General features: G+C 44.4%; 1 protein-coding gene across 2 annotated transcripts in view; it reads left to right on the plus strand.

Moving 5' to 3' along the window:
- Positions 1 to 15,791, plus strand: part of LOC138566773 (cytochrome P450 2G1-like) — an 899,512-nt gene that overhangs the window by 511,270 nt on the left and 372,451 nt on the right. For both annotated transcript variants that reach the window (XM_069644420.1, XM_069644421.1), the window contains one exon: positions 7,069 to 7,229. In XM_069644420.1, the coding sequence (XP_069500521.1) occupies positions 7,069 to 7,229 (161 nt within the window). The remainder of the gene's footprint in view (positions 1 to 7,068; positions 7,230 to 15,791) is intronic.

Consider the following 15,791-nt stretch of genomic DNA (forward strand, 5'->3'; position numbering starts at 1 on the left):
CCAACAAGGCTGAAACATGCCTGGGGTTACAGAGGGGACCGAGCCTAGCAGTTATGGATGGTCTGCTGCCATTGGTGGCAGTACCTGACTGATTTGCATATGGTCGGACCCCTTTTGCAATGGCACAAATGGGCTAAAAAGCAGTGGTGCGGTAGGTTTTCCAGAGCAGTGCCAGTGGTTCAGATTTATTTAAAACCGTCCACCCTTCACTTTTCTTGGTTAGAGCTTCATGGCTACACGTTATGGATTAAAATCAACATACTTAAACTTCCTTCTTCTAAATAGTCCTGTGACACGCCATTGACACACCAGAACAGAACATTATAACACCACAGCAGAGGATAAGCTTCCATCAAAATGTTTGCTGCTGCTCCTGCTTCTCACTTAGACATTCTAGATGCCTCCAAAACAAACTCGTCACTTCAACAGGTCTACTATACGTCTGTAGCTGCAGGAAATACGGCCTCCTCCTTTCTTCTTATGCAGAGGTGGACCTGCTAAAGCTGAAACTCCAGACGAGAAGCCATCCAAATCTGTGCCACAGATTTTTCTGTAGAAAGAGCAGATCACTCAATTAACATTTATTTTTTACAACTCTCTGCACTATTCAGAAGCCACCTGGACAATTTGAAAATGTTGGAAATATTCTGCAGATCTACTATCTCTGCCCCTTACCATGTCTGTAATTCAAGGCAGATAAAAAGCCTGAAAATGATAAATTAAGGTAGAATCAGGATACACGAAGGTTGGTGAGCAATTAAAACCATAGATATCGGATATCAGGCACTGACTTCTAAACATTCAGGAATGGTGAAAACAAATAACATGCAGGCATATGCAGATTGACGTAGCTTGATTCACGTGTTTTAGCATTACTTGGAGAAACAATAATGGTTGTTTTTACTCTTATTTCCAGAAAACGTTACTCTTTTCAAGTACAGTTAAATAGCATGGGTAGATCTGACTTGTGGTGCACTAGATGCCCTATAATATGTAAAGGCTTGCTGCACCCCCAGAACCAAGAGGTTCCACTCCAAAACCTCAGAAATTGGGTAAGTATAAACAAGGAAGGTTCTGGGTAATTGCGCTGGCCTGGTAAATAGTATTCTCTTGACAGGGGTAATTGGTTAGACTCCAATTCTTACTAAAAATAAATCAACACAATTGTCTTAATGTGCTCAAACCGATGTCATTTTATTTTAAAACAGTGTGCATCGAAAGGTTGAGCCTTCCAGCGTACACGTGTTTCGACAACACTGTCTTTGTCAAGGCAAGGTCTGTTTTTGATAAAGGCTTGGTAGGTGAGACTAGGAAGTCTTGTAGCTAATAGTGATCATTTCACAAATTGGTCGAGTCACAGCATAGGACCTTTCGGTATTGTTGGGCAAATCGACTCAAAGGTAACGATTTTTTCTCCAAATGCTCAATGGCTGCATGTCAATATATACCCCTAATGGGAGGCCAGGCGATCAGATATCTCACGTGTTCTTTTCAAGTAGAACAATATTTTTCCAGATGTTTGCAGTAGATTTGGTTTGCGTATACTGATATGCAAGGATGGAGGATGGACGTGACTTCTTTATTGAATGATTGTGTGTCCTCTGCTGTCCTCTCACATAGGTGGACCACTGCTGAATTCCTTTCTCATAAAGGAAAGACAAAATATACCCCCCTCTCCTCCAACAACCGTCTCTCATCTATCCTAACAGTCACTCAGATAGCAGTGACCCGACCCTTACAGGCAGGGCTCAAGTCGAGGGTACACGCGGGTGGACGGAGCCTCCTCACATTTTTTAGAAGTCCCCCCACTTTTTTCAGAGGGCACCTTGATATGCTAATTTCTGGTGACACCACATTCAATTAATATGTTGATGAGTCCCCCCTCTTTTTTTCTTAGGAAATGACCCCTGCTTACACATATTTTCAATCAACACCCCATATTAAATCTCTCACGGCATGGCGGCATCACTGCCAACTCGCCATTCATGCACATATGCACTGCAGGGCATCACAGTCTCCCGTAGTCCCAGCCTTAAATCACCCCACACTTTCATGGGGTCTAGGCACCCAACTGCATTTAATAAAACACCAAAATCTGACCTTCGAATTGAAATCGATCATTTACCTAGAATTACATGACCTAAAGCAATAGTAGCTTTACTGTTACACTCATGAACAAAGTACCCTAATTGTCCTCTGACAAGACATTCAAAGTGTTTGCAACCCTGCCCAATACCATTACCCAAATAACTATTGCCCCTAAGAGCAAATATTTCACTGTGACCAACGGGCGCTTTGATCCAAAACGTGTCTCGGAATATATGCTGTTGGATAAGTGGTGGAAACTGTAACGTTGAAGCAGATGAGATTTGTTCCAGAATGTTAACAAGGATATTCCTACACGAATCTGATCAAAGATACATACTGGACGACATCAGAACTGTTTAAGATTTAACATAAGGTTGAGGGGCTCACTGGAATTGTTCCCGGCTCACCGAACCATGACACCTTCTAACAGCTCCCCACAAATAAATGATGGGACTCAACATGAAGACAATATTTTCTTCCTGTGGCACAATGCCATCTGCAGGATTTACTCTCCTAAGATATTTCTAAAAGTGGTGGTAAAATTGAAGGTGTAGCTGACGGAAAAATGAACAAATCCACATTCCACAAACGTTCCATATTACAAAACAAATGTCAGTGAATAAATTCAGTTAGGCTGCGGCCCAGTGAGGAGTAACTAAATCATTGATATACATATAGTGGATACGTATATGCCTCTGCTGTAAGTACTCCAAAGTCTGCAAATTGGCAACTCTACAGAAATAAAGTTTCATGCAGTCTAACATGAGCCCATGAGAAACAATGTAGCACCATCTTATGAGGCCTTCTTTTGAAAGCCCATTGGAATAAGGAAGATATCGTACTATTGTATGTAGCTAGAGTGCAAAGTCTCAGACAAGCACCCTTTTTTCTGAGCTGACACAGGTTGGTTTGGGACCAGCCCAGAAGAGTAATGTGTCCTACTAAGTGACAGAGTTGTACAGGATGTAAAACATAACCTGGGTGTCTGTATAGTCGGCGTTGATTAGGTCAGATTATTAGCCAATGCATACATGGCCCTTTGGCCTTCAAAATTAGAACTGAAATACAGCAAAAATACAGGTCGTGCTCAAGGGCTCTGAATATCATGCCAAACATTTTGTATCTCTCTGCATTTTCAGCATCTGCCACCCAGGAACTCTCCTTAAAAAATCCTGGGAATTGCCGCAAGCAAGGGAGGATGCACACAAGGGAGATGCTCCCATTGGACCATAGAAGAGAGTTTAGAAACTTCTAATCTCATGCTTTGATATGTAAATAAATACGGTGGGAAATACCCACTCTGTTGGTTCCTTGTTGGGTTTTAATCACTCTAAGCCTCCTTCCATATGAGTTAAAATAGAAGAATTGAAAACGAAGAAAGACCCTTTCCTTAAAATAAATCCGAGAGGAACAGGAGACGAACTTGCTTGGTGAACCACGTGCCTGCCTGCCTCCTGATGAGGGCCAGAAACCCCATACACACAGATACCCACAGGGAGACAGTGTGTCTGAATGGTGTCTGGAGGTACTTCAGAAAGATTTGGCATGATGGGAACAAGCTCAGAAAATTCTCCAGTTCTAGTTGTTCTTGGCAGAAGAGCCATCATGTCTCAAAAATCAAAGTGTGCTACTGCCGGCGGCTGCTAATGCCCAGTAGACCCTAAAATACACTCAAACTATCATTGAGCCATTGAGCCACTGTGGAACTGTCAGTAGAAGCAGCACGTCCACATGTTTCAGAATTCCTCCTGAGATATGAAGACCTGCTTTTCACTGTTCATCAACTGTTAGAGCCAGCCACTTTGAAAACATCACTTTTGGGACATGATCTGATCTGCCAACTTGATCGAATCAGACTTTCCACCACCAGTGGTCAAAGTGCAGGTGGATGGACTGCACAGTGGTTTCTGTCTCTGGTTCATTAGAGGCTTTTCGAGGCAAAGAAATTAAGGATAAATGTGTTAAATTGGTACTAATGAATTTCTTAGATTACAAAAACGAAATTGAGTAGCAATTATCAAATTGAGACACTAATTGATTGTTAATGCAAAATGCATTTGCGTGGTCATCAATATGGGTATTGACTTAGGCATATCTTTTACAACAGATGTATATTTGGCTCATGATCATACTCAGACCACTGTTTTGAACACAGCCTAAAATGCACAAAAACAGAGTACTCTCCGGGGAGCTCAATTTTAGAGCCCATTGCTGCACATAATGATGAATTCCTGATGAGAGCAATAAAAAGATCCCCATTACATTAAAGATTAATCTGATTTTATTGCTAGGATTGAAAAACACAAACAATGACATTCAGCAACAATCATCACCACCACAGATAATGTGGATTTATTGTACAGCATCATTTCCATGATGAAGGTATACATGTGGCCCAAGCAGTTATACATAAACATCAGACTAAAGGGATTCATCATGAATTGCTTTTCACCTTGTTGAGGTTATTTTTAGAGAATGCCTATGTATGCTTTGACAATCAGCGCTATACAATTCTTTGCAGGATTTCTATGGCTTTGATTTTTGGCACTTGTGTATGTGAACCTGTTTATAGAGTATTTTGAATTGATTCTCAATTCTGTACAATGGCAACATGGTGGTGTGTTAAGGTCATGCTATGGATCATATAGTCATTATTTGCCTGTCTAATCTGGAAAATATTTAAGTTCTTTGGATTTTCTAATTCTAATATATGAGACTATTAAATTGTCCCAAAACGGGTCAATAAATAATTAATAAGAGTCAGTCAAAGCTCAGTCATTTCACTCATGATGCCATAAGTGATGTCATATGTGATGTCATCATTGATGTCTTTTGTGATGTCATGAAGGTGTCTACAGAATTTTCAGTATTTTTAAAGCATTACATCAGCACCTTAACATAACTTCAACCAAAGTTTTTTCACTTAATTTCAAGGGTTTTGTTGCATCAGATTGTTTCACCTTAGCATTGCTTCCACTAAAGATTATTCACCGAATATCAAGCGTTTTGTTTCATTGCACTTACCTTATCTGTTCCTTAACTAAAGGTTTTTCACTGAATTTCAAGGGTTTGCCATAGTATACCTCCCACCACCTGTAATTATGTCTTTTTTTCTGAGAAAGTAACTGCTGGTATATCATTTGTTATCAATATCTGTTCTTGAGCTGCACAACATCAGTTTCATCAAGTATTTCATCTTTTTTGTGTCCACTACAGAAGAAGGGATTCTTAATGGTGTACTGTGATCAGGAAGAGCGAGGTGGGGTTAGTGGGGGACAGTGATGAGGAAGACTGAAGTTGCATAGACGCGGACAGTGACGAGGAAGAGTGTTGTGGGGTAGTTAGGAACTGTGATGAGGAAGAGTGAGGTGTGGTATTTGAGGACTTTGCCGAGGAAGAGTGATGTGTGGTACTGTGGAGCTGTGACAAGTAAGTGTGAGTTGGGTGTTGTGAAGTACTGTCATGAGGAAGAGTGATTTGGTGGTAGTGGTGTACTTCGATGGGAAGGAGCGATGTGGTGACAGTGGGGGACTATGACGAGGAAGGGTGAGATTGTGGTAGTGAGGAATTGTGATGAAGAAGAGTGAGTTGGTGGTAGTGTGGAACTTTGACGAGGAAACATAAGGTGGTAGTTGTCGGGGACTCTGATGAGGAAGAGTGATATGGAAGTAGTAGATGGCTGTGAATAGGAAGAGCAAGGTGGGGTTAGTGGGGGACTGTGATGAGGAAGACTGAAGTAGTATAGTTGGGGACTGGGACAAGGAAGTGTGATGCAGGATAGTTGGGAACAGTGACGAGGAAGAGTGAGGTGGTAGTACTGTAGTACTGCAATGAGTACAAGTGAGTAGGTGGTAGTGGAGAACTCTCATGGGGATGAGTGATTTGTGGTTAGTGGGGTACATGACAAAGATGAATGAGGTTGGTGCCTGTGATGAAGAAGAGTGAGTTGGATTCAGCACGGGACTGTGACAATGAAGTGTGAGGGGGTAGTAGTGGGGTACTGCAATGAGGAAGAGTGAGGTGGAGTTAGTGGGGTACTGTGATGAGGAAGAGTTAGGTGGGATAGTTGGGTACTGCAATGTGGAAGGGAGATCTTAGGTAGTGAGGGCCTTTGAGGAGGAATGGGGTATTACAACAAGGAAGAGTGAGGTGGAGTTATAGGGGCACTGTCACAAGGAAGAGTGAGGTAGAGTTATTGGTTTACTGCAACGAGGAAGAGTGAGGTGGAGATAGTGTGGTACTTCAATGATGAAGAGGGAGATACGATCATATAATATATCTTCCTGCCTGACGTCAGGCATAACTTGCGATCTTTACAGTTAAGTCATGTGAAAAGCTGTTTAATCACAACAAAGGATAACGTCGGATTCGTCTGGTGTTACAGTGTTTTAGTCAACTAATGAAGCAAATGTAAGATTAAGTAGCATCGTTAACACCCCAAAACACTTTTAGCTCCCTAATACTCTCCTCCCACACATTTTAAGACGATATAGGAAGCAATTTATTTTTATATTAAAAAAGAAATTGCTTTCTAAATTAACTTAAAATATGCCTCTTCCCCTAACTAGCAATCAAGGGCATTACCACATCTCAATATAGTATAGTTTTGAAGTAACTACACATTTTCTTTCCGTTCGTGCTATTTCTCAAACTCAGAACATGGGTTATAAAATAGTAAACAAAACTACTGCAAATGTAGTTATTTCTATGGCCCAGCAAAATGCATAGTTCTTGGAAATCAGACCCCAACCTCTCCCTTTCCAGGAGCAAATGACCCATTCCTGTTCTCAGCCACTCAGATTGAGAAATACCAATTGTGATTCCTTGTTTCCTATTAAAAAGCAAGTGGAATTGCATGTTTGTGATGAAATAGAATCATTGTTTGCATCTAATAAGGATGGGAATTATATTGCTTCCTTTTACTTTCATGTTTCCCTTGTAACTTTGTATTAAGATCAGTTCTTTCTCCCACTACTCTAGCGTTACCTTTTGACCCCAGAAAACTCTTCGGCTGTGTAAGTGCCAACGTCATCTGCTCTGTTATGATCGGAAAGTGCTACGATTTCAAAGATCCTGAATTCTTGACTTTGATCGACGGTATAAAAAAATGCTTTGAACAGTGGAGCTCTGGCTGGGGACAGGTAAGGCAAAATTCGCAGAAAATGACAAGCGTACCAGTTTCTCACAGAAAGTGGCATCAGAGCACAGAGAGACAGACCCATTAGCACTGTCTTTCCAAACAACGAAGACACCAATCTATAAACAAATGCACAGTAGTGTAGGGGCTTGCGAGACATATAACGTTACAGAAAATTAAACCATTTTGAGAGATTTTTATTTGTATTTATTTTAAAAACAAGGATTGTTATAAATGACCTACAACACCACATTCATCAGAAGTATGCTCTGGCAATAGCACAAACATGAGAAATAGTGATGTGCTAGTTCATGAGGATGTGAACAAGTGGGCGGGACATAGTAGACCAGAGACAAAAAAAACGCGCATTGACAATGCCAATAGATTAGGAGTTAGCATTGAAGTATTGCATTTTACACTTATAAGTATGGATTTTAATTGTACTTGGGCCCTTTGGTCAGTTAGAATGAGGAACAATGTTGGAAGATAGCATGGTTTATGTGAATGAAGAACTCTTGTGGGGACTGTATTGTGATGAGTGAGTGGCAGGACTAGGGGGGCAACAATTTTGATAACACTATTGGCTAAAGGGATTGGGGGCTACAAAAATGGCAGCCCCAAACCCCGTTAGCCAATATTTTTGCCCCAATCCAGTGTAGCCCCTTTTCTTGCCACTATCCCATGTTCTTGCCCCAACCCCTTTTTATCACCTTTTTTTTGCCTCAGCCACCTGTCTTGCTCCTTCTGCTTCATGTATTGCACTCAGTCCCCATTAGCCACTTTGCTTGCCCTTTTTGTAGGCCCCCAAACCTATTTTGGGGGCCTCCAAAACTACCTTTAGCCAATAGTCTTGCCATCAGTCCTGTTTTATCCTCTTTTCTTGCCCCTAGCAAGGGGACATAGAATGGGGAGGGAGCAATCTCTATAGCAGCACAAAGAGGTGGTAGGCGTTGCCTTCCACCTCATTATTCTCCATTTCCCTTACCTTGAAATTCCCCCGGTTGCACTGAAGTGCTCCTCCTGTCCTGTACCAGCTAATCAATGACTGACTAGTGGTGGGAGAGGAAGGCAGATGGCCGGGAAAGGAAGTCAGGTCCTGCCCCATCCCAGCGGCTCATTGATTAACTGGGGCAAGAGAATTTCTTTTCAAATGTTTTTGTTTCTGGAAAAAAGAAGGCCTAGGAGCCAATTCTCTGCCGCTGCACAGAAGTGCTCTTCCTGATTTGTCCCATCCAATCAATGAGTGGCTGGGGGTGAGAGAGGAAGGCAGGCAGCTGGGAAAGGAAGTCAGGCTGCCACGACCTTGAAAGGTGCCACCTAACTTCCTGTCCCATCCAATTGAATTATTGCCCTTCCCGAGCTCCTCATGGATTGGCTAGGACAGGATATGTGTGTGTTTTTTTTTCTTTTTTAATTTCTAAAAAGAAAAAAAACACAGGAGCAACAGCAGAGGCTGCCGACAGTTTTGGCTGTAGTGAAAAAAAGGATCACTATGCAGCCCAACCTTTTAAAGCGAAACACACATGTGACATGGTACAGTACTCCAGATTGGTGAGAAAATTAGTAAAATAAGACTCTATTGGATTACTTCAGTTATAATGAAACAAGAAATAACGTTTAGTGTTTCGGCCGATCGTTCCACATTATTTCCACTTGTCAAACCAACCACAAAGTCTGCTTTCTTGCACAGCTTTACTGTCTCTCTTCTCTGTAGCAACTGTGTTGGCGATATATTAGTCCCTGCACCCTGAAATGCGCCAAACCCAAAAATAACAAGTGACAAACAAAGTTAGGGGGGGGCAAGAGTACAAATATAGAAAATTGTGTTGTAGTGGCACTGGAGAGAGTGGAGGGTAAGGCAAGTAGGTTGGGGAGGAGTGGGGGCTTCCTCTTTGCCCAATAAGTGAGGTTTAAGCCAAAATGCAAAGAGATCCATTGTTGGTCTGATTTTGATTTGATGGGCAGCAGGTTCCAATGGAGCATGGCAGAAAGGGAGAAAAGGTGGAAGCAAGAGGTGGCACGGGGGGTTTTGGAGTGAGTTTGATACAGTGGAGGAGCAGAGGGAAGGAAAAGGTGAGTAGTGAAAGAGTCAGTCAGTTACGGAGAAGCAAACTGATTGATACGTTTATCAACTAGGAGAAGGAACTTAAAAGAGCGAGTAATGGAGAACAAACCAGCATGGTGTTGGTACATAGAAGTGGCAGAGGATCTTGGAAGATTGTTCAGTGTGTGGTTAGTGAAGTTGATGATTTTGTCTAGTAGGATAAAGGAGAAGAGAGGAATGCCAAGAAGTGGGCATGAGCAGTTGTTATGTTTACTGAGCAGTGTAGTCTAGAATTTTCAAAGAGTCTACAGTAAGAAATTGAAAATCCAAATGTTCAGATGGTTATTACACACAGAAGAGGCAGTGGTAGTGATGAATTATTGTAGTCAGAGGACCCTATCAAAGAGGACCTCAAGATTGCGAGACTTGAGTGAGAGAGCAAGAAAATCATGAGAGAAGAAGATGGTAGAGGATAGGTGTAGGGTGAAGTAAGTTGTTGGATGAAAAATGACTTCCATTTTTGTAGACTTTAAAGTTAGTGGAGAGTCATCCCATGATGGATTCCAGGGAGATAGTTGATACTCTGTTCTGAAATTTATAGGGTGATATGATATGATAAGTCATTTATAACTCGCCAGTGCACAAGTGTTTCTAGCCGTGACAAGACAAGGAAGAGTAGACAGAGGGAGGACAAAACAATAATCTTACTAGGCCTTGTGTCATTCAGATCATTCAAGTTAGCAGGGAGGGAGGGAAGAGGAGAAGTGCCAGGGGAAAACGAGGGCCATGAGTGCAGTGACAAGAGACGGTAAGTGCTGCCAGACACGGTAAGTGCGGCCAGGGTGGTGGCTCAAATAAGTGCAAAGAGGCAGGGGACTGTAGAGTTGCAGATACAGTCCCTACGTAGGTGGGAGGCCTGGAGGCAGTGCAAGGAGCTACTGATCGTGCAGGAGCCTGGTGTCCGTGAGGTTCAGTGGGTGGCCAGGGAACCAGTTAGCCCAGCAGACTGGAGCATGATCAGGGAAAGGAGAGAGAGAGAGAGAGAGAGAGAGAGAGAAAGAGAGAGAGAAAGCACACGTGAGACTTGAAGGTCTTGAGTTACTCCGGAACCTTAGGTAGTCCTGCTCAAGTTTGAGAGAGGCAGGGAAGCTGTTCCAGAGGGAGACCCATTCCAAGGACAGAGATCTACCCCCCACTCTCTGCCTGGAGAAGAGTCTGAGCCTCAGAGAGTTGGCGGTGGATGAGCGGAGGGCTTGAGATGGAAGATACTTAGGAAGAGAGAGTTGGATGTAGTGTGGTCCCTGACCCCAGAAAGCCTTGTGGACAATGCAGAGGGTCTTGAACTTGATCTTTGCAGCCAGTTGGAGTCAGTGGAGAGATTTCAGGGCTGGGTAGATATGATACCGGGGCTTGAGGTTAAGGACAAGACTCACAGTCCTGTTCTGGATTAGATGCAAAGGGTGAAGAGTAGAGGCAGGAAGATTTAGATAGAGGCTGTTGCAGTAGTCCAGCCTAGAGAGAACCAGGGGTATGGAGACATTGAGCTTCTGAGGGAAAGTGAGAAATGGAATAATATGTCTGAGGAGGTGCGGCTGGTAGTTTTATTTCTTAGAGATGTCTGAGAGGTGAGGAGAGAAGAAGAGGAGTTGAAGAGGACACCAAGGTTCTTTGCCTCACAGGAAGGTAAGGGTGGAGGGCCCAGGGTGTCCGGCCATAGTGCAAGAGGGAAAGCGGGATCAGGGGTCCTAATGAGAAGGATAGACAGTCAGGAATGAGCGAGAGATCAGAGGAGGCTGAGGGGAGCCTGAAGGAGAGCTGAGTGTCATCCGCATAACACTGAAAGTTAGAACAGAAGATAGAGATGAGGTGGGCCAGAGGAGCCAATCAATTGTTGTAGAGTCAGGGTGAGAGGTTAGAACCCTGGTCAACACCACATGCAGAGAGAAAGGTGGGAGAGAGAAAGGACCCTAGTTGGACCTGGGAGAGTCGATCAGAGAGAAAGGCAGTCTCCAATGCTAGGGCCTGACCCATGATGCCCAGGTTGTCACAGAGACGGTTGATCGGGATGGCGTGGTTGACCACATCACAAGCAGAGGATAGATCAAGCAGAATGAGGCCACACGGAAGGTTAGAGTTGATATTTAAGAGAAGGTCTTCATGGGTGTTCAGGAGAGCAGTTTCGGTGCTTCTGGCTGCTTTAAAGCCAGACTGGTTGTCAAGGAGACAACCGACAGATTCCGTATGGAGAGTGAGCTGGGAGATGGCCAGGTTTTCCAGTATTTTGCCCAGGAAAGGAGTGATAAAGATCAGGCAGTAGTTTGCCAGAGAGGAAGGATTGGCAGAGGGCTTCTTGAGGAGGGGATGCACAAGGGAGTGCTTTATGGGGGAAGGGAAAATTCCAATGGCAAAAGAGTGATTGCAGGAATCGGCCAAGGCTGTAGCGAGAGGATCAATGTGGTCCTTGATGGTTCTGCAGGAGCAGGGGAGCACCTGCTTTGACAAGACTTTAATAGATCGGATTTGTCTAGAAACTTTGACGGGAGTGAACACGGGGAAGTAGGAGAAAGGAGGATTAGAGACAGCTGGAGAGTGGCCGGGAGTGGTAGAGGGAGAGGAAGAGGAGAGAGTGGACAGGATATGCTGAGTTTTAGTGTTGAAGTGAGAAGCCAGTGCCATGTAAAAGACCTGGGAAGGAATAGGAGAGGTGGAGATTGCAGCAGGATTGTCCAGCTATTTGCAGATTTTGAAAAGTTCGGCCGAGTTGTTAGAGGCCGCAGAGACGCGGGATTGAATGTAGGCTCTCTTCTTCGACTGGAATTAGAGTCTATATTGCCTCTGGAACTAGCATCAGGCCAGTTTGTCAGAGGATGAGCCTGATGCCCTTCACTTCCTCTCAGCCCCCTGTCTTGCGTTTAAGGGTGGCGAGGTCGAAATCATACCTAGAATTGACCTTGGATGTGGGCTTCAGACAGATCCTCATGACGGGGCAAGGACATCAAGAGTGTTAGAGATTGAGAGATGCGGGTTAGAGAGGGCTGTGTCAGAGTGTGAGTCAGCCGCAGCTGAAGGAGGAGGAGAGAAAGGAGGAGGAGAGAAAGTAGCGGTGAAAGCCTCCATTGACACACGCTTCATGGGCGGGATGACCGAGAAGGTTGGTGGCACTGCTGGGGTTGGCTTTGCCTGGGGGACAGAGAGTGACAGGTGAAAGGAGAGAAGAAAGTGGTCAGTCCAGGAGATAGGAGTGGTTAGACGGATGGAGAGGGAGATATGAACATCCAGGATGTGCCCAGCAGAGTCGAGCCACACGCAAGAAGAGAGAGAGAGAGTCACATAGATTGCAAAATATCCCAGAGGAGGGGCTAGAGGCATCCAAGTGGATGTTGAGGTCTCCACAGAGGAGAAGTTGAGAGATAGAGGTTAGGAGGGAGGAGGAGAGGTCAGCCCACTCGCAGAGGAAGAGGGCAACCTGGCCAGGTGACCTGTAGATGGTGGCCACATTAAGAGAGATGCCAGGAGAGATAGAGAGCCCGCAGTCCAAGCATTCAAAGGATGAGTAAGCATGCATAGAAATGACAGAAGCAGGCATCAACTCTGGGAAGACCAGGGCTACCCACCTCCTGGATGGTTGGTTCTGGGTTCAGAGAGGATCTTGCAGCCATCAAGGAGGAGAGTATCGAAATTTGTGACAGAGCTGGCCATAAACCATGTCTCGGTGAGACCAAGGACATCCAGATCAAGTTCTTTGAGCAGTCAGCAGATGCCAGAGGAGTGTTTGACAGCAGTGCAAGAGTTAAGGGTAGCGACATGGAGCAGATTGTCACATTTGAAAGACTTCCATGGAGGGGTGCAGGCATGAGGTACACCCTGCGGAGGTGCCTGAGAGTGGGCGGACGAGGAGGATGGAGATGACAGAGTAGTCAGGGAGGAAGAAGAGGGTGCCACAGAGGTGGCGGAGGATGGAGGAGGCAGAGCAGCTAGAGAAGCAGAGGAGGAAGGTAGCGGAGGAGCCAGAGAGGTGTAGGTTGGAGGAGAAGGAAGGAAGTTTATAAGGCATGGGAAATGTCTATCGAAAAGGAGAAGATTGGGCTGAGGGCCCTGGAGCAAGATGGTGCCATTCAGATAGACATTAATGATGGTCTTGGAGGAGTAGAAGGGGCCCAGGAGGACGTCCACCGAGTGCTGCCATTAATGAGAGAGGAGGAAAAAGGAGAGAGAACAGAGACCATTTGTGGGGTTCATAGGCCTGGAGAGGGAACGACAAAGAGGATATTGTGAGGGTCTGTCTGGAGGAAGCACTGGTGTAGGTATCAGCGTTAGGGAGGCCTGGTTTGGAGACTAGTGTGTCCCTTTAAAGCTTATTCCTACAAGACTTAGTGAGACGGATAGGATCGGTGACAGAATAGCAGTTAGAGAAGACGGGAGACTTGGAGCACCATGGAGAGCAAGAGAAGGCATAGGGAAATTAGAAAAAGATTTCAGTGTCATCAGCAAATAGGTGTTATTGATAGCAAATGACAAGATATGTCTGCCTAAGGCAGAGTTACTGAGGGTGCAGAGCAGAGGTCCAAGGATTGATCCTTAGGGGACACCAACAGGGAGAGGTGTGCGGTCAGAGCTTGGTGAGTTTCAGGCGATTTTAAGGGAGTGAACATACAGGTATGAATTAATTCATGGTAGACCAAAGGTTTAAAACCCATGCCGCTGGAGTGCGAGGAGAAGAGGGATGTGGTTTATGATGTTGAGAGCAGTAGAGACATCCAAAAGGACAAGTATTGAAGAGAGTTTGGAGTGGTGAGCATCAGAGAAAAAGAAAAGTTGGAGATATGCAGCAGTTAAGACTCATTGGAGTGATTACTATGGTAGCCAGATTGAAGTGAACCTTGCTGAAGGTCTCCTGCTCAACCTCCTTTGATTTAATGTTTAGAAGAGAAAACAGGAAATGTTCCAGGACAGTTGGTTCAGTAGAGGGCTCGGACAGTTGCAGATTGAGGAAGGAAGGAAAAAGGCCAAGTGGAAAGATGCAGGTTTTAATGAGGGCTAAGTACAGGTGACTTGTAATAAATGTTTGACCATTTAAAATGGCTTACTAGAAGCATGCAATGTGTTGGAGCTATGAAGTATGCATGCTAATGTGACATCAGAGTTAGGTGAGAAGTAGTCCAGAGTAGAAGGGGTACGAGAGAGCGATGGAGGTCAGAATTAGGGTGGGTAAGGGAGAGAGAAGATGGATGTGGGCGTGTCATGAATTGTAGAGATTTTAGAGGGAAAGTAGTGAGACAATTTGTCCACTGAGAGCTAGGCGGCTATGGAAATTGGCTTGGGAGATGTAAGCAAATCCTGGAGGATAAATGAAAGTTAGCGGGGTTGATTGACATGGGAGGAGATTAGGTTTTGATTGACATGGGAGGAGATTAGGTTTGTAAAATAGGAGGGTATGTCAGAGTCCATTACAGTGAAGAATGCAGCAAAGGAATGTTGGAAGGCTAGTAGTTGTGTGGGAGCCTGGGATGTGTGCCAGTAACGTAGGTTATGCTGCCTGCTTTTTGTATGGTCTCACAGGGGATTGAGGGCTGAGGAGATTGGCCAAAAGGTTTGAAAGCATGCGCAGGATAGTGGTGGTCTAAGTCATAAGTGCACACTGAAAGTCAGAAAATGCGCAATTAATGGAAGGGGTATGAATAGTGAAATGGACAGGAGGGAAGTCGACATATCATCATGGTAAGGGGCAAGAGAGTCCTGTTTGCATTTCCTCTTAGTCATGGAAGAGGGGCAAGGAGAAGTGTGGAGGGTTTGAAACATAAAAGTGAATAATGGAGTGATAGTAGTAGGAAGGTTGATGAACAGGTCTGAGGAAGAGAATGAAATAGAGAGGTGAAGGGCATTCGTACCAGAGTAGGTAGGCTGGTCATTGAGGGAGTATAGGGAATTATCAGGTTGGAGGACATTACATTCAAGGCGGCTGGCAGTGGATGGGATTTGAAAGGTTAAAGTCCCCCAGCACAGCAATAGGGATAGCAGAGGGAAGTGACTCAAAGTAATGGTTGCGGTCAGGGATAAAAGACTTATACGGGCACATAGTTGATAGAGAGCCAAAACACTGAGAGGGGTAGGAGGGAGGAGTTGAATAGTGACATATAAAAAAAAAAATAGCAGGTGATTTCCAAGGATATAGGAGAGCAGTGGTTAGGGCCTTGTTGATACGGTATCCCACTTCACCACCCTTTCCAACAGGTCAGGGTGAGTGGGAGGAGGTGGCATGATCAATGTGGAGAGTGATTACAGTAGGGGAGCCATGAGGAGAAATCCATGATCCTGTGATAGCCACAAGTGAAAGTTGAGAGTGATGACATTCAAAGTGGTCAGTGATGGAGGAAGACTTGCTGTAGATGGGGGTGTGCATTCCTGAAAGTATTGTCATGCAAAATATAATGAACCAATAAAATGAAATCTATTTGTACATTACAAAATGTTATTCAAATATTTTGTGAAGGATTCATTCTTTCTTGGGGGACAGGATTTCAG

The sequence above is a fragment of the Ambystoma mexicanum genome, chromosome 2p (assembly GCF_040938575.1).
Source record: "Ambystoma mexicanum isolate Mex_15411 chromosome 2p, UKY_AmexF1_1, whole genome shotgun sequence".
NCBI classification, from domain to species: domain Eukaryota; kingdom Metazoa; phylum Chordata; class Amphibia; order Caudata; family Ambystomatidae; genus Ambystoma; species Ambystoma mexicanum.